Raw genomic sequence first — 20,238 nt, 5'->3', positions numbered from 1 at the left:
TGTGTGTGTGTGTGTGTGTGTGCGTGCTTGTACGTCCAGGCACAGATGTGGGTACATCTTCTGTAGTGACAGAAAGTGGAGAGAAAGACTTCATGTCCTAATGATTGATAGTAAGATGAAGATGAAGAAAAAAGTAATTATTTCATGCAAACAAACCATGTTTTTAGCAGTAGTTTTCAGAGAAAAAAATATTTATTGTATGGGAGCTGTTTCTCAACTTGCATATGAATATATGAAATTCAAATTCAATGCCTAAATCAATTGAAAAATTGATGTGTTGATTTTACTCAATTTGATTAATGGAGTGAAGTGAATCCTAATGCATATTCTCTTCTACTCTTAGTAGTATAGTAGATGAATATCGAATCTCCGTCCGGATGATTTCATCTCATGCAGCCACTTGAATACATCACCCAAACTTTTCATTGCCATGTGCCTTCTCTTTCCAGTGAAGTAACTTTGACCTTGGGATTGTGCCCTCTAGGAATGACAGCCAAGCCCTCTAGTCTGATGTCCATAACTATATCCAGACAGGACCTAAGATCTAATGGAGCGCAACTATATCAGAAGGCTAGAGGGTTGTTGAGGATGGGCTATATCACAGGACTGGGACAGACCATCGGAAAGACTGTTTCCAAATGGGGAAGGTCGATGAAAGACCCCCATGGGCCACAGAATGGATTATGTCTCCTCTGCACTCAGCACACTGATAACCACATCAGCTTCAAGGACCCCCTCAGGGCCATTACAGGTGAGGCTAGCTATCTCTCTCAGTTACAGTCATGAATCCTTGATGCATTAAATGTGCCTCGAATGCATGTGTGTAGACTGCTCTGCGCTTAAATGAACAGATGGGAATAAGGAAAGTAATGCGTAGGAAGTCGAACCAAGTTGAGACCAATCAGCAAAGCAAAGCTGGCCAATGCTAACCTTTGAGGAACTAGCAGTTAGAAAGGGGTGGGTGAGTCGGGATTTGTGATAATAGCATATACTTGATCATGCCATTACCTCGAATTAGGGTTAATTAGCCTTGGTAAACTGGGCTCAAGACACGCCTGTGATATTGAGCCCAGAAGGCATGCTGTGGTACCTTTTACAGCCCGTTTTGGGCTCACCGCTGCCCACAACACGGCAAGCAGGCAATAGAGAGAGCTCGCCCGGCTGGCGGCGAGCAAACTGGGAGTAATTATTAAAGAGAGTTTATAATCAAACAATCCGAATCGCAAACACTGACTATAAAACCCTCTTGGCTTCCATCCAGGAGTCGTTTCATCCAATTAGGTAAATGCCTGTAATGGTGGGGATGGAACAGAGTTGTGGGGAGTATGAAAGCCAATGTGACAAATGATGGAGCTCTACTAACATGTGTCACCCAGAGTATTTGCCAGTTTTTTGGGCTGCTAATGACGAGCCAAAACACGCTGCGACAAAGTGAATGGAAAACCGTTTGAAAGGATCATGTCACTCCAATCCTGTTCGAAAGCAGCAGTAGCTTTTGATTGAATATGTGTCCTTTCCAATTAGTGACTGTAATTACCTAATGTTAATAGGTTGGATAGCTTGGTTTGTTTTCGAGAAATCTTGGCATTGTACAGAATTGGATTCAGCTACGTCTCATCAAAACTGCTGGGTGCTCGATGATCGAAGTAGCCTCACAATCACCTACCAACCAGCATCTAATTAAATGCTAGCTAAATGTCCACCTACCATGAGAGCTGCTGCGAGATAAACCAGTGACTTCAGCTCTCATTATATACAAGTCCTGGAGGTTTTAATGTAGCATGAGCCTTTGTCATACCTTCTGCATTTAAACAGTGATTGCGACAGCTCTCATTTTAAAGGGCACTTGTCTCACTTAGCTTTCTCTCAACAAGTTAATTGGAAGCAGAATAGTTCTGTGGTGATGAAATCCAGATACAACCCAATGTGTGTTTGTTCCGCTGACGACCTCTGCCATAATCTACAGAAATGGACCAGACCTGGTAAAAAAAGAAGCAATTCTAAATGCGTGCCCTCACTGCTCTTTAAACCTGAGTAAAATTCCACATTGTCCCGAGACTTCAGTGGGCCACGATGGAATCTGTCATTCATTTGTTTTGTGACTGACAGGCTATGTGACTGTGGGCTATTGCCATGCACTTGTGAACCAAAGTTCTCTTCCCATCTGCCATTCAAGCAGTGCCTGACACTGCACTAAGACTATGTTGAGAGCTATGCAAATATCAATGTCACACACCATAAGCAAGAGCGGGGTATTTAAGGATAAGGTTCCACGTCACCTGAAAAAATATATTCAACTGCATGATATCATTACCGCTACTTTGATAAATCTGCTTGACGTTAAAGGCCTAAATAAAAATGTACTGTTAGAGTACCCTTGATGTGGTGTCGCATTTTCCCCAATCCATCCATTCTTTTTCTGTTCAAACAGCCTGCCATGCATGTTTTTGGATTGTGGGAGTCAGAGAGTACCCATGCAGGTCCGGGTAGAACATGCTAACTCCACACAGGGAGGCCAGAGCTGGAATTGAGCCTGGTACCTCTGCAATGTGAGGTAAACTCGCTGGACCACCACTGGACCACTGCTATAACCGCTTGACTCCAAACACAAATGGCTGATGAATATTCAATACAAAGGGAGAGTCGGAACGGTTTCATTGGTCCACTGTGACATTTTCAGTTATTTCATTGGTCAGAAGTGACTATGAGTGTATTTATTGGTGGATTTAAGCTAGTCAATAAATATTCATATATAAACTGTATCACATTAAAAGCTGAAAGGTTTAAAGCAGGGTAAAATCATTGTGGTATATAAACCTGGAAAACATGGTTCTGAAAAAAAACATGCAACAAAATTGATAGAATTCAACCCATAAGAACAAGCCAGTGCCAAATGTTGGACATCACAAGAAGTATGTTTTGCATGACACTATGGTGGTGGGTGATATGTTAAAATAGAGATGTTTTAATGAGCAATGATAACAATGGCAAGTATTTGTTTTCGGTGTTGTTCTTTCTTTCATATATGTGTTCTTTTGCAGCGATTCCTGTGACAATTCCAGTGATGAAATTGATTGGATTGGATTTCCCTTTATTAGTCTCGCAGTGGAGAAATTTACATTTCACAGCAGCAAAAATATGAAATAAATGAAAGTAGAAAAGCAAAATACAGGAGCTGCTGGAAAGGCAGCCACTCTCGCGGCGCCGTCTTGAAGTCAAAAGAACAAAAAAATGAAATAACAAATAACATGTCACACCCCATTTAATTTTTTAAGAGCTCAGCTGGCCAATGTGTCGAAAGAGCCGCTTGACTCTTTCACTTATAAAGTCAAATACCTGTTCAACCCTCTTACCACCAAATGGGTGACTTTAAAACCATTTCCTGCCTGATTTACAGGCAGCAGCCAGTAACCTTCCCAGTGTAAGGCCCACCAACAAGATCAGTCAGGCATGAGACAGTGGCTGCTGGCTGTGCGTGCATGTACAAGGGCATGTTGTACATGAGCAGACACATATAGAGCTTCTCGATTGTGTGGTAGCCTAAATCCCTATGGGGCTTGAAGAGACAAACACAATGCTAGCCAGGGTGATATTTTCAACAAACATCTTATTGTTGGAGTGCATGGCGCACGGAAGACATCATATTTTGTTTTTCTACTTTCATTCCTTTCATAACTTTGCTGCTGTGAAATGTAAATTTCTCCACTGCGAGACTAATGAAGGCAAATCCAATGCAATCCAATGCAATCCAATGCAATCCAATATTGTAATAATATGCTGAACATTTGTCAGTATACAAAGCAAGTTGACATAAATACACCATCGCTGAAGCGCTTTGTGATTGTCAATACAGATGTTTTTGGTAGTGGTTGCTCGTCTGTAAAATAGCATTCAATTTGTTCATGGTTATCCAAATACATTTGGATCTTTTTAATGATACATATATTATTTGTTCAGAAGTGGGTGTACCCTGAATAATGGCTACTGTTAATTTTAGCATGACATCAGAATACATAATTCTAATCACTTCCTTTACCAAGAGCGAAAAATACTGTAAAAGTAAAAATTTCAATATATGGCTGGGTTAAACTCCCAAAGCAATTTTTGGGACTAATGATGCATCGTATTTGTGTTTACTCTTACTTTCTAGAGTTAGCCTGTGCAGTCACATTAAATTACGTAGTATGTTGAACGTTTCTAGAGGGAGTGCAGGGGGGATTGTCGCCTACATTCAAGAATGCAAACTATGCATTAGGTTAGATTCCATTAGCGCTAATTAAATAAAAAGCAATGTGAATGAATGAGTGAGGGAGTGAAGCACTGAAAGCTGTCCCCCCACCCCTCCGTCCGTGCTACAGGTTGTCACAAATTCTGCTGGGTTGAAGTGAGACATTATATATGTTTTAAGCAGTAAAGGAATATTAAAAATTTTATCTGCATTTATCAAGGATTGATTTTTGATTGAATTTTCATTTACACCCACCAGCCTAGTTCCGTGACCTAAAATTGTGACACGGTGCACGATAGCATCCCTCCTGTCAAAAACACATGATTCTCTCGAAGCAATGTAATGTACTTAGAAGTAGCCATAGTCGGTCTATGCCAGAGCCTCTCAGCAGCCACACCAATACAGCTGCAAAATGAAAACTGGTATCCAATGAGAACTATACTTGAACTAGGTCATTTTGGGGGTGTGTGGGTCCCAGTTCAGTTAAAATTGACTTTGCAAACACCTACAAGTCACTGTTACTTTAAGACAAGTCTGATTCAAAGTATGTTCTGAGTAGAATACAGCTCAACAAAGTTGTAAGCACAGGTTGCACTAACCTTTGAATAGCAGGTGGGTACGACAATATCACATGCATGAGTCACATTGTGTGTTTGTCCTGCCCTTCACATACAGCATCTGAGTGATATTGGAAAATAATTAAGAGGGAGCTCAAGGCTGGCTATGGGCATGCCACTGATAAAATGGCTGATTTAATCTGAATGGGGTCAGACATTGCATGTCCTGCTTCTTTTAGGCACGTGTTTGAATGCATTTTTTCCTAAATTTTGAACATGCATGTTAAGCACTTCAGAATTCAATGTGTCTATGTGTCTTATCAGTGGATGGACACTTGTCAATTCAACCAGCTCATCCTTTAGGCAGGTTGGCAATGAAAGATGCGCCCGCCTCTGCTTCAGTACAGAAAGTCACGTTATGATTCTGTTTTCGCTCCTTCTGAGGTGTCAACCAATCCATGGTTGGCCGGCGTGAGAGAATCAGGATTGTTGCCACTCCCACACATTGACACCAAAAACATGTCATTGGATTTGAAGGTGTTGGGTGGCGTATTGAGGGCAAACAATGTTTGTGATACGCCCTTACCATGAATGTTTACACAGACCTTACCATGAATATAACACATTTTGAGGAAATGGGAGCAGATTACCGCACATTTTATCGAATAACAACAACAGTTTCGGTATATGACACATCCAACTCTGTATTGTGCTTTGTCTGCACCAACGATTCTGCTGCAATATTATTCACGAATATGTACTTTATTAATCAATACGTCTGTATATATATATATATATATATATATATATATACGGTGCGGGATGTACCACCGAACCATAGCAGAAGTGGCTGATCTCAAGAAGTCCTATCAGTGGCTAGAGAGGGCTGGCCTAAAGGACAGCACAGAGGCACTCATCCTGGCTGCCCAAGAGCAGGCCCTGAACACCAGAGCCATAGAGGCAGGGATATACCACACCAGACAAGACCCAAGGTGTAGGTTGTGCAAAGAGGCACCTGAGACAATCCAACACGTAACTGCAGGGTGTAAGATGCTGGCAGGGAAAGCCTACATGGAGCGCCATAACCAGGTGGCTGGCATAGTCTACCGAAACATCTGTGCGGAGTATGGACTGGAAACCCCAAGGTCAAAATGGGAAACACCTCCCAAGGTGGTGGAGAATGACCGAGCAAAAATCCTGTGGGACTTCCAGATACAGACTGACAAGATGGTAATGGCCAACCAACCAGATATCGTGGTCATAGATAAAGGGGAAAGGAAAGCCGTTGTCGTGGATGTAGCGGTCCCGAGTGATGGGAACATCAGAAAGAAGGAACATGAGAAAATCGAGAAATACCAAGGGCTCAGAGAGGAGCTGGAGAGAGCCTGGAAGGTAAAGGTGACAGTCGTGCCTGTGGTGGTCGGAGCACTTGGGGCAGTGACCCCCAAACTCGACGAGTGGTTGCAACAGATCCCGGGAACAACATCGGATATCTCGGTCCAGAAAAGCGCAGTGCTGGGAACAGCACGGATACTGCGCAGAACCCTCAAGCTTCCTGGCCTCTGGTAGAGGACCCGAGCTGAAATGGGGACAGACACCACCCATGGTGGGTGAGACGAGGATTTTTTTTTTTTTTTTATATATATATATATATATATACGGCCTCCTTGACTTTCTCTCCAAAGCCTTTAATATGAGTTGTACAAAACCATGTCAATGTACAGAAATGTACTCATTTGGAGGACAAATATTTGCGCTTGGAAACGATACATGAGGTGCTGCCTGCTGAAAAAAAACACTGAATTGACACTATTAAACAAGCAAGCCTTACAGTGAGACCTCAACTTACGAACACCTTATCTTACGAACTTTTCGTCTTATGAATGTCAAATTTATGAAAATTAAACCTTATAATAAGCACTATATTCATAATACACACCCACCATGGCTGGTCCATCAAGCACACGACCTTTGGATCTGGCGGCGTGATCTTCGGCGGAAGCACACCACCCTTTGACCTCGGACCTCCAATGCCATTCCATCAAGCCATCAATGACCATCACAAATGTAAATAAAGTGACTTTATGATACAATGCAGTGTCTTTCTTTCATTACAATACAATGGCACATTTATTATACATAGAATAAGGTATTTTGTGTGTAGTTGTAGGTAGCTTATTTAGTTGAAAAATAAATTTTATTGAAACCCAGGAACAGATTATTCCCATTTTAATTGTCTCCTATGGGATTTTTTTTTTAGATACACACTTTTCACCTTACACACTCGGTCTGGGAACCAATTAAGTTCGTAAATCTCATTGTATATGAAAAAAAATGTGACACCTAGTGGACGCAGAATAAACTACAGATTCTCGGAAGAGAAAAACGTTCGCTGAAAAAAGCAAAAAACATGAAATAACTCTTCAAATCAGCTTGACCAAATAAATATACTCAATAAGAAAGGAGAATGTGTTAAAAATGTGTTGCTGCATCCTTGTGAACATTTTTTTGTGTCGTATAGTAAATTGCGTAATTATGTCCCTCTCTGTGTCCATTATTTTACATACAATGTTAAATGATATTAATATAAAATGCTTTATGTCTTTGTCCTAATTTTCTGCAATTTCAAAATATGTATACAGTATGAATTTAGTTACGTATGTAGTATGCTTGGCAGACTGGTGGGCTAGAACTGGCAGATTCCTCCAGAACTCAAGCATTGCCGAAACTTAGCAACAGGAGCCAGGGGCCTCCTTCCCCCGAGAGGTTGGCTGCCAAAACACATTCATTACCAGCCCAGAATCTTGCGCTGGATTAAAAATTCATGCTGTTTACACACACAACCCCCCGCCTACCACCACTATGAATAAGTATGTCTGAAATCTACTGGATGGAAAAGGGCAGCTGTTGTGCATTCTCTATGTACACTTACAGCCTCATAGTGATATAAATAATGACCCTGTTTACTGCAGTGTGGAGTGAAAACAACCTGAGGGCACTCACATAAGGACACTGTTCGCTCAAAGTCCTGTGTTTTGTCATACCATTTACATCCGCAATAAAGGAGCAGCTCGTGTAAATGTGCTGCAAATGTGTTCGTACTTGGCCTAAACTGGAATTTTGTGCAGTCTGACCCTGACTGTGTATGGGTCACTGGCACCTGACTGCGTGCCTTACTGTTGCCTTAGATTATGGCAAATGGATCATGCGCTAAATGTTAATTTGCATATTCTGCAGTGATCATTATATCAGGTTCCTGTGGTTACGTCTGATTGCATTGTCCCTGTTGGGTAGGGGGAGATTTACCAATAGGGGAGAGCGCCACACACAGAGGCTACTCCGTCACAAACACTTCTGTGACAGGCCCACACACTCAAGCACATAAGTAAGTAGACACTGATGTCTTACACATGGATATAAAAACACAGACCACATGGGTGCACTTACGGTATAATTACCACGTCAATAGGCAGTGGTGTGATCAACACGATAATGAAATGGCAAGAATCATAATGTGCACAGGAAAGTACTAACATGCACAAGTCCACCAATCCCACCGTGCGACACCCTATCCTCATCAAACAGGTGCAAGGTCAAACCACAATGCCAATAATAGATGCTCCTCATCATTCTCAGAAATAGTTCTCACAGAGCCACTAAATGTTTCAGCAAGCTTGTGTACTGTTTGTGTTGGTGTGACACGGATGAGGTGAGAGGCCATGTGTGCGGAGGTAAGAAAGACTCCTGTGTGTGCCCAGCAAGTGAACTTTGATTTGTCTTCTCTATCGGAGCGCTGGAAACAACAGAGGGAATTTACAGCACATTGTTGTACTCATTCAACCTGCCGTTTCCTTTGATTTATTCGTGTTAACACATGAGGCCACAGTGGTGCATGCAGTTAGCACATCTGGTGCAAAGATATGGATCGGATGTGTGGCAGGTTTATATGTTTTCACTGTTGTTTATATGCTCAATATATGGCCCGCAGTCCCGAAACACACATGTTAGGTTAACCCTTTCATCCACCAATAATGATAATCTGGAAACTGGTAACATGATAGGCTGTCCACTGTAGTAACTGCTGTTTGAGGTGAAAACCTTGACTGTCAACTATGAATATTTGTGTTTTGTCTCCCTTTGACTCACAAGTGATCAGTCGAATGTTTACCCCATGGAAGCTGACCTTGAACTATTTCATGATACGACTAAGCGGTATGGAGAATAGATGGGTGACATGGACGGGTGACATGCACATAAAATGTTCCTAAAACGTTCCTTGTTAGGACTCTCAAGTAAGATACATTGATCAAACGTTGTGGTTGAAAAATAGGTGTGATTCCTGAGAAGTCATGGCCAAGAGGAAAGACTGGATGTCTCATGTTGCGTTTAAAATGCTTCCAGCCCCCTACCATTGTCACTGGCACCTGTTTTTCTGTATGCGTCCCTAATGCGGGCTTGGTTCAGATTTCAGCATGTCATCAGCATGTCATTTCTAAAGTTCACCAACTGTCATCTCCCAGCTGTGGCATCTAGTTGGATGAAACAGTGACTGACTGACAGGATGCTACGTTCCCCCATTATGTAAAGTTTGAATTGGATATCATGGACTGGACAGGTGTAATCATCTAGTATCAGTTTGGTGTTTTTCCACTTTTCAAAGATACATTTTTCATGCTCCTTAAGAACCCAACATATCACATTTTTATGATTATTATTCACATTCAATTTGTCCCATGGCGTATTGTTGTGACATGAAACAACCTTGAAAGGCCAAGTTGAGAACATGTGAATAGCTTCGAAGGAACAAGCTCACATTAGACACGGGCCTCGGGCAAAGGCAAAAAGACTCAGTGAAATCCACAACATAAAGCAGGACGTAATTGAACCCCTGGGTTGGTGTGACAGTCCGTGAGAGAAAACATTGTTATGTGGTACTAATTTATTTTGCAAAGTAGTATTCATGTTAATCCAATTTAGGATTGAAGAATGGTCTGCAAAAATCATTTACTTAAGCATGTCCGTCTGTTGTCAGTCTTTGACACTTGATCTGGTATTGTGAATTGGGACTGTTTTATGTTGATATGGTAGTCCTCTTACCACAAATAAAATGAAATGTCAACTGTCTTCAACTTTCTTTTTGTTCTCCCACTTCTTGCTTACAGCTTTTTCTCATCCGTGGCTAAATGTGAGAAACAAAGAGAGAAATGACACAATTGTGCCCTGGTTTATGGACAAAAAAAAGTTGGTATTGCTCGGGGTCATGGCTGCATTCACAACAATGGACCTCTCAATAGATCAGCCATGCTATTGAAGCTTATCTGTTTGCTATCACGTGTCACCTATATGATTCCACCAAACACCTTGCCCTTCAACTTAGTTGTCCTCACCTCCAGGTTAATGCAATACTCAACTAGATCGAACTTGAGTGTCCAACACAGGCTGTGTGCTATTAGTTGCAGCTCCAAAAACAAAATCAACACAATGCCAGCACATACCAGTGTTAGATATACATGTATAATAGATAAAGTTATTGGTTATTCCTTACCAGGGGAAAACTATATATCCTTCAATTCCCACTTAAATACCATCAAGAAGAGTCAGGTGTCCACATGTACTATATCTCTGTGTTTGGTATCTGACAAATACTTGGACTTCTATTCATACAGTTGAGCAGTGACTATACCTTTTAGGACCTTCAAAAGAATGGAAATAATTCACTATACCAAACTGTACTGTTATAAACAAAGGTAACATTTCTAACATGATCATTTTTGAGAAACAAAAATTCCTTGACAGAAGAGCCTATAGTTCATCGGTCTGAATACAAATCTTCTATTCCAAATAATGACCATGAGACTGAAGATAGATCTGCACTTTTGGAGCATTGTCCTCAGAAAGATTTTTTTTTTAAGAATGGAGAAGTAGATATTACAGTATATGTCAAAATGTGAAATCCAGGCATTGCTTTTCTTTCAAAAAAGAAAGCTGCAGAATTCTCCCCTGCCGTTTGTTTTTATGCCACCCTCTCTAGAAGTGATTAAATTGCTGATTGATTTTGTATCTCAGCTCAATTCCTTAGTCCTCACCCTTCGTCTCTTGCCATTGATCCTTACAAGTCTGCTGACTTTAAAGTCAGCAGGCCCATCCTCTCTGGCCTCCAAAAATGAACTTGTTGGATGGGTTCTGCGATTTATTGCTCATGTAGCGGAGGGACGTGCAAGATGTGTGCGTACCAAGTGTGTGTGTGTGTGGGGGGGGGTCTCTGTGTTTGTGTGCCCCGTGTTTGTGGGTCTGTGTGTGTGTGTTTTCGCTTCTGTGTGTGTGCGTGTGCGCGTGTGTGTGTGTGTGTGTTTGTGTGCGTGTGTGTGTGGATGTGTGTGTGTGTGTATGTGAGAGAGAGAGAGAGAGAGAGAGAGAGAGAGAGAGAGAGAGAGAGAGAGAGAGAGAGAGAGAGAGAGAGAGAGAGAGAGAGAAATGCTGAGATGGAAATATATTACCGGCCCGTGTCTAAATTTAAATGTACACGTGGCCGTGCGTAAATCCATGTGAACGAACAATACGCTTAATTTACACGTATGTGTGTGCATTGACACACTGTCTGTATTAAACTACAGTGCTAGATTTGTATTTGTCTATTTTTTTTTTTTTTTTTTGCTGTGGATTAAAAAAACAATTATGGAACTTTGTAGGGTCATTAAGGAAAAAAAGTATTGCCCTCTCTTCTTGCCTTCTTTTCTGTCAATGCAGTTAACGAGGAATCAAGAAGTGTGCTGCTTTAAAATGGCCACTTCCTTATACCACCAGGATCTCCTTTCATACATATGCTGGCACTAACTGTCCTTTCCAAGGTCATATTCTCTACATTAAAGGGGAATATTGCAAGTGAAAAGTAACATTAGGAAATGAATAATCTGAATTTTCTGACGTTTAATGCAAACTTTTTCATCCATCTGAGTCACCCCCTGCAGGCCATCAGAAAAAAAAGAAGTCTCCTATTTCACACCTTTTTAAAAATAGTTCCTTCCTTTCCATTCTCTGCCTCACTCAGTGTGTAATATAGCCTACAGATCATCCTTCAGAAGAACCTTAAAACACTAACACTTGCTTAGTATTGTATTTTGCCTGGGAATATATCATTCACAACACCAATTTTTGTTTTGTTTTTGGTTTTTAACTGAGAATATAACGCTTGCTGCTTGTATATGCCAGGGAGCCTGTCACTGATCTGCTCATGTGCAGCGTCACAGCCTGGTCCTCTACCACGGTCTCCCCTGACATATTGATTGGGTTCCATTTAAAAGCCCTGTTCTCTCACCGTTATTTACTTCAATAGTAAATCTTTACAATGTTGTAAAAGACTGTTTTACACACTCAGGTTATACAATCTTCCTACTGCGGCAACCACACGGGCATGTGTCAGGGAACAGAAGGAGAGGAGATCTTAAACAATGTATACTTGTATTTGCAATGGAGAATCAGAAACAAAAAAGTGTGTGAAATGGTAAATGACAGGAGGTGATATGAATTAAATCAACAACAAAATCTATTTTTTTTAATGGAGGAGAAAACCAAATGAAGACCAATTTATTGTCATTTACATTTTAGTCAAGGAGAGGAACAAGAGAAAACACATGCAGGCCTGCTGAGAACATGCAAACTCCACAAAGTAAGGCCTGAGCTAGAATTGAACCTGATAGTTCTGCACTGTGAAGTAGAGAGACAATAAATAGAAATATTACCTTTCTTTTCCTCTTCCGGTCTTCCATTATTACACTGTTTGCCAACATATATGTTATGCAACAGCAGCACTGGGTTCTGTAAGTTTAAATATGACCTGATGTAGACTCACAAGTGTGATACCAGTGTTATACACAAACATATTCCATATTTTCTCCAGCAAGGGGAACCATAATGAAATAATGGTGTATAATGCTATAATAGGTGTATAGATATTGTGATTTAAAAGGACTAACTAGAGATGTTACAAGTATATAGCTAATTGTTTTAAAAATAATCAAAGTGCAAAATTAAAAGTAAATCAAGAAGAAAATGATGCACTGACGTCAAGTCAAACATGTTCTTTTCCATATAGTCCACATACACTTTAAAGTGGAGCATGCTGGGGGCGCACTCTCCTGAAGTCCACAACAATCTCCTTCGTCTTCTCCACATTCAGACGGAGATAGTTGTCCTTGCACCACGTGGCCAGGAGCAAGGTAGAGTATGAGAGGTAGAGTGTGAGTGTGCGTGTGCGTGTGCGTGTGCGCGTGCGAGTGTGTGCGTGTGCGCGTGCGAGTGTGTGTGTGTGTGCGTGTGTGTGTGTGTGTGTGTGTGTGTGTGTGTGTGTGTGTGTGTGTGTGTGCGTGTGCGTACGTGTGTGTGTGCGCGGGTGCATGCGTGTGTGTGTGTGTGTGTGTGTGGGCGGGTGCGTGCATGTGTGTGTGTGGCCACAACGGTTGCTGACTATTATCGCAAGTCCCTCATTAAATACAGTGATACCTCAGCTTACAAACTTAATTGGCTCCCAGAAAGTGTGTGTAAGGCGAAAAGTATGTCTTCCAAACATTAATTTCCCATAGGAAACCATTAAAAATGAGAATAATCCATTTCCAGGTCCCCATAAAACAATGTTCGACTAAATATGCCTTAAAACTTGACAAAATATACCTAATTTTATTTATAATAAATGGGCTATTGTATTGTAATTAAAGAACTAAACTGTAAATGTATAATGAAGTCGTTAACCTTTTATTTACCTTTGTGATGGACGTTGATGTAGTTGCCTCTTTATGATATCCGAGTGAAGTTGTCGTGCTTTCTCGGCGATAATACCCTCATACATTCGAGCGGAGATGCATTCATCCCTGATGCCCCCTCCATAAATGATTCTCACAGTGAAGCAACCTTAAAACTCAAAGCACCCTCAATCACAAAACATATTTGTTTTGATGATACAGCTTTCATGAGTTCCTCTATCTGCGACTCTATAACACCAGGTCTTATGGTAGGGTTTGACAAACTAAGCCATTCATCTCAAGTCCAAGAAGAGGATCCACGTGCAGCAGAAGAATCCCGTCGCAGTGAATCATATAAAGAATGATTTCCCAGTGGAAAATATTATCAATGTTCAATTCAAAGAAAAGACGCCATAGTTGTTTGTCCGAGCAAGAAAGAGAGTGGGAAAAGAGTGTATGACAAGAGACATTTTTGCTTGTATTGTTCTAAGCCTTAAGATGGCAAGGCACTTAGAACATGTACATAGCAATAAATCTGAAGTTGTTCGTGCTGTAAGCTTTCCAAAGGGATCAAATGAGAGAAGAAAACAATTGGATTATATTCGGAACAAGGGAAACTATGCCCACAATGCTTCTGTTATGGAGTCAGGAACGGGAGAATTGGTGCCATTTAAACGTCCTCCTAAACAGGCAGAGGGCAATGACTTCATGCACTGTGCACACTGTCAAGGACTTCATTTGCGTAAAGTTCTCTGGCGACACATGCATAACTGTCTGCTCAAACCTGGATCTGTTGGTCCAAAGCCAGGAAAGAACCGTGTGCAGGCCATGTGTGCATACACAGCACCTGTGGCAAAAAGCACGAGTAAAGAGCTGTGGGGAATACTTAGTGCCATGAATGTTGACCCAATCTCACCGATAAAATATGACTAAGTCATTATTGATTTTGGGCAACACGTATTAAATGAAAGAGGGTCATCGGTCAAGAGTATAGAGCACGTGCGACAGAAGATGCGAGAATTAGGACGGTTGGTTCAAGGTGCCCGGAGAGTCATATCTTTGAAAAATATGAAGGAGCTCCATGTCGTTGTGCCGGGGGGGGGGGGGGGGGAGTTTGAGGGAGACGGCGGAAATCTGGTCTCTTTCCATTTAGAGAGTTGATTGGGCTGAGTAGGAGGAAAAAAAATGCTCCTGGATAGCTCGCCAATAAAGAGTTTGATGTTTCTCTTTATTTGTAAGTAGGTTCGTTGTCAGATCTCCCAGGCAGGTGACGCACAGAGCTTGATCGCGGCGTGGAGTCGAGCAACTCCGTGCGATGCTGAGCAGGTCTCTGCGAGCGGTGTGTCTGTCCGGGTCTGAGTCCGAGATGAGTCTGAGACTCTCTGTCCCACGCCGCTGCTTTTATACCATTTTCAAGCGTATGATATGCGTCAGGGTGAGACGCACATCAAGGAGATCAAGGAATTGAAAGACATTAAAGCGGCGGTGCGCACCGGTGACGCCACAGACTGTCAAAGCTGTCAAGTTTACATGTGGGTATCGGAGTGAATCACAAAGTTTCTTTATCCCATCACTTGCAAGCAAACTTGGGCACTCCCTAGTTAAAATAAGTCGGCTCTTAAAAGCCAAGGGTTTACTTTCAAACGATGAGAACCTTGTTAAGAATACTACCAACTTTGAAGTGCTCCATCATGAGAAGTGGCATGAGTTGATTTCAGCTGCAGCAATGAGGAACATCCGGGAAGCAAAGTGGAATGTACCCAGTATCATGCCCTTAACGAGAGACGTACAAAATGTGCATGGCTATCTCATTAAAAATCAATAAAAGTGGTTTGAAAACCTCTCGAACTATACCTCGGCAAAATCCTGGAAGGAGCTGACAAAGGTGTGTGTTGTCCAGCTCATTCTCTTGAACTGATGGAGGGAGGCAGAGGTGTCAAGCATGCCCCTATCTGCATTTCAAACAAGAGACCCTTCTGATCCACACCAGGATGTGGACTGGGCACTCTCTGAATTGGAGAAAAAAACTCTGCAGGCACTTCACGAGAATTATCATCAGGGGCAAGCGTGGATGCCCATAACCCATTCTTCTCAGGCCCAAAATGCTCAGTGCCATGGAACTTCTCGTTTCAACGAGAGATGCCTGTGGAGTTCTGAAAAACAATATATACTTGTTTGCGCGACCTGGGGCCATGACACACTTCAGAGGGTCTGACTACCTGCGTACGTTTGCAAAGCCCAGTGCACTGACATCGACCAAACTGCGCAAGCATGCCGCAACCTTGTCAACAGTGCTCAATTTGACTAACACAGAAATGGACCAGTTGGCTAACTTTCTTGGACATGACATCAGGGTCCATAGGGAATATTACACACTGCCTGAGAAGACGTTACAACTTGCTAAGGTTAGCAAACTCCTGATGGCTCTTGAGCAAGGAAGAGTGGCTGAGTTTCATGAGAAAACTTTGGATGAAGTCAAGATTGACCACAATCGTTTGTCCTTTTTTTTTTGCACTTGGCATATATTTTTGTTTTCATAAAAAAGAGTTAACAGTTTGTTTTTTTTTTTTTTTTTTCAGAAAAGGTGTGTGTGAGTGACAAAGATGACAAAGATGGTAAAGATGATGAAAACATGCTTCAGAGTAACCCTCGGACTGATGACGGTATGTACTGTATTGTCAGAAGACATTTGTTAGTCGTGAAGTGCTTGTTAAATGGTTGCAATTAGTAATAGTGGACCAAGCCACTCAATTCAGGAAATGAGACACAATTTGTGGAATTGGGTTTGATTGTGCTGATAAGATCAAGATGAGACTATATTTTAAAATGACTAAAAGATCAATTAAATGTCAGTCTGGAACGAACATTTTATTTGACTGGAACATAGAATTGCATTAACAATGGTATTTTAACTGGATGGCCTTTGAAGTAAACACATGCCAAAAAATGATATAAAAATAAGAAAATAGTAAATAAGTGATAAGAAAGCCTCTCAGTTCTTTCAGTGTAAACACAATTTGTAAAAATATTTTTTTCACAGGAACACCCATGGATGAAACGGAGATTGGTGATATACACCTGAGAAGCAAACAAAAGAGATGCAAACCATCATCGTTGGATGATGATGAGCTACCATCAGGAGTCAGATCTAAGAAGCATTCCTGCAAAGGTATTTTTTTTTTTTGGTTTTGTTTTTGTTCTCTTGGCCCCAGAAGATGACCCAGGACAAGCTGAAAAGACTCCCATTTGACTTGGGAACAACTCAGGTTCCCCCGGAGTTGTTAGCGAGGGTGAAGTCTGAACCTTTCTGCTTTAGTTGCTGCCACCACGACCCAATATTGGAGAAACAAAAGAGAATGAATGAATGAATGGAACACAGTCACATTTAGCAATGTATCGTAATTGTTGGAACTATCTAGATATTATGACAAATTTGAAAAATAAAGTCAAAAGTCAAAGTCAAAGTCAGCTTTATTGTCAAATATGCTAATATGCATGACATACAGCACAGATGAAATTACTGTCCTCTCGGACCCAGCATGCAAGGCACTTATGATTACTTTAACAAACATAAACATGAAAACGCCAATTTGCCGGGAGAGGGGAGCCGCTGCGTGTTCACGCGCCGCCATCTTGGGAAAAAAAAATTGAAAAAATAACAAATATGACAACACAAAGACACCGAGTCATTCATTCTTCAGGACTTGCTGTACCCTCTTTGTGAAGACATGAAGCAGTTGTAGTTGAAAGAGGAGAGGATCAAAGCATCCATGTCAGCAGTGAATCAGGGACGTCATGGTGGAATTTGTCAGTTTGAAGTAAAAATTATAAAGCTTTATTCAATATTTTATGATTGTAATTTCAATTTTGAAAAATAATTTTCCACAGGAGAAAGAAGTGAAAATGATCCACTGCGATTAACACCTAAGAGACGGAAACAAAGGACATCATCATCATCGGATGTTGATTCTGATGAAATTCCTTCAGGTAGAAAGAAAGAAATCTTCATTCAAAGGTAAACTGTCGTAAAAATCATGCTGTTATTAAAAATATTTACTGTCAAGATTCTAATTTTCATGTGCAGTTATCTTTGCAACATTTTCAGAACAAATGTACCATTCAAAGATTAAAGTCCTACAGATTTTCCCAGAATTCTGTATTTTTCTATTTTTCTTGAAAATTCCTCTGGAATATTGAGGAAAACATTGCTAAAATTAAATGTGATATCATGACATTGAACAAATGAGTCTGTTGTTTCACTTGTCGCAACACCATTTGAGCGAAGCGCCCCTTGGCACTCGATAATCCTCTACTCTCAGCTGTGCCTGAGTCAGCGCTAACATATTCGCACACAAGCGCCTTTTGGTTTCAGCCCCAACACAACCGACGTCATGGATCGAAGAAGCTTTGAACTATGGCAACAGCTCAGCTAACTGAGACCACCGATGCTCGAGGTCGGACAGACAAATCTTTCTAATAATCTTGTTTCCCTTTTCGTCCATCTTTTGCTTACAAGAGCATCGCTATGTTGAGGCACGAACACTCATAACAGGAACACCCCTTCCTTCGCATTCTCTTGGTCTCGCCATATTTCAGAGATTTTGAAATTCCGGCGAGAACGGAAGCCACTAAGGGCCCACGTATGCACACAAAAGACAAATTAATTATTGAATGTCGAGTATTTCAATTGGGTTTTGTGTAAACTAATTGATATGTGACCGGCCAGGCGTGGCCCCAGTGCAATGTTCAAACTGGTATCATCAGATATATATATATATATATATATATATATATATATATATATATATATATATATATATATATATATATATATATATATAGTGAAAAAAAATGCCAAAACAAATATGCGAATCAAACCTATGAATCCCATACCGAATCAGTCGAGGCCCGGGTTAACAACGGCCGCCATTGGTGCCAGTGGAATATGGACTACTGTTGGCCGAAGAAGGAGAGGAGGGAGGTGTGCCCGGAGGAAAAGAGAGAAATGGAACGCCAAGAGTATAGAACTAAGAGTAGGAACTTTGAATGTAGGAACAATGACAGGTAAAGGTAGAGAGCTGGTTGACATGATGCAGAGAAGGAAGGTAGACATACTATGTGTCCAGGAGACCAGGTGGAAAGGGAGCAAGGCTAGAAGCTTAGGGTCAGGGTTTAAGTTGTTCTATCATGGTGAAGACAGAAAGAGAAATGGAGTTGGGGTTATCTTAAAAGAGAAGTTTGTTAGGAATGTCTTAGAAGTAAAAAGAGTATCGGATAGAATGATGAGTCTGAAGCTAGAAATTTAAAGCGTGATGTTCAATGTTGTTTGTGAGTATGCCCCACAAGTAGGATGTGAGCTGGCGGAGAAGGAGAAATTTTGGTTGGACTTTGATGAAGTCATACAAAACATCCCGAGAAGTGAGAGAGTTGTAGTTGGTGGAGACTTCGATGGACATGTTGGCGCAGGAAACAAAGATGATGAGGAGGTGATGGGCAGGTTTGGACTCCAGATGAGGAACGCTGAAGGACAGATGGTGGTTGACTTTGCTAAGAGAATGGAAATGGCTATTGTGAATACTTTCTTTCAGAAGAGACAGGAACATAGGGTGACCTACAAGAGTGGAGGCAGAAGTACACAGGTAGACTACGTTTTGTGTCAACGGCGCCATCTAAAGGAAATCAGTGACTGCAAAGTAGTGGTTGGTGAGAATGTAGCCAGACAGCATAGGTTGGTGGTGTGTAGGATGACGCTGGCAGTGAGGAAGATGAAGAAACCAAAGGCTGAAGTGAGGACAAAATGGTGGAAGTTGAAAAAGGAAGAGTGTTGCATGACATTTAGGAAGGAGGTAAGACAAGCACTGGGTGGGCAAGAGGTCCTTCCAGATGACTGGCAACCTACAGCGAACATAATCAGAGACACAGGTTGGAAAGTACTTGGTGTATCGAGTGGAAGAAAGGTAGATAAGGAGACTTGGTGGTGGAATGGGGAGGTGCAGGAGTGTATACAGAGAAAGAGGTTAGCAAAGAAGAAGTGGGACACTGAGAGGACGGACGAGAGTAGACAGCAGTACAAGGAGATGCAGCGCACGGTTAAAGTAAAGGTGGCAAAGGCCAAACAAGAGGCCTATGATGACTTGTATGCTCGGCTGGACAGCAAGGAAGGTGAGACTGATCTTTACAGGCTGGCGAGACAGAGAGACAAAGATGGTAAGGACCTGCAGAAAGTTCGGGTAATTAAGGATAGAGATGGCAATGTATTAACGGGTGCCAGTAGTGTGATGGCAAGATGGAAAGAGTACTTTGAAGAATTGATGAATGAGGAAAATGAGAAGGAACAAAGAGTAGAAGACGTGACTGTTGTGGACCAAGACATAGCAAGCATTAGCAAGGATGAAGTGAGGAGGGCGCTGAAGAGGATGAAGGGGGGAAAGGCACTCGGGCCTGATGATTTACCAATCGAGGAATGAAAGTGTCTTGGAGAGGTGGCGGTGGTGTTCCTGACTGGATTATTCAACAAGATCTTAGATGTTGAACAGATGCCTGAAGAATGGAGACGAAGTGTACTCGTGCCCATTTTTAAGAACAAAGGAGATGTGCAGAGTTGTACTAATTACAGAGGAAGAAAGTTGATGAGCCATACAATGAAACTCATGGAAAGAGTAGTTGAAGCTAGACTAAGGTAGAAGTGAACATTTGTGAGCAGCAGTAGGGCTTCATG

General features: G+C 41.5%; 1 protein-coding gene across 1 annotated transcript in view; it reads left to right on the top strand.

Annotated features, from left to right (window-relative positions):
- LOC148899466 (uncharacterized) overlaps positions 1–18,221 on the top strand; it is a 46,277-nt gene extending 28,056 nt beyond the window's left edge. Inside the window, exons 2-5 of the mRNA XM_088995542.1 lie at positions 485–751; positions 16,100–16,183; positions 16,561–16,689; positions 17,409–18,221. Of these exons, the coding sequence (XP_088851668.1) occupies positions 487–751; positions 16,100–16,183; positions 16,561–16,689; positions 17,409–17,539 (609 nt within the window). The 5' untranslated portion in view covers positions 485–486 and the 3' untranslated portion in view covers positions 17,540–18,221. The remainder of the gene's footprint in view (positions 1–484; positions 752–16,099; positions 16,184–16,560; positions 16,690–17,408) is intronic.
- The last annotated feature ends 2,017 nt before the right edge of the window (positions 18,222–20,238 follow it).

The sequence above is a fragment of the Hippocampus bargibanti genome, linkage group LG04 (assembly GCF_051943395.1).
Source record: "Hippocampus bargibanti isolate YZ-2025 linkage group LG04, ASM5194339v1, whole genome shotgun sequence".
Taxonomy (NCBI): domain Eukaryota; kingdom Metazoa; phylum Chordata; class Actinopteri; order Syngnathiformes; family Syngnathidae; genus Hippocampus; species Hippocampus bargibanti.
Note: the sequence above shows the minus strand (reverse complement) of the source record. Positions and strands in the feature narration are given on the sequence as shown.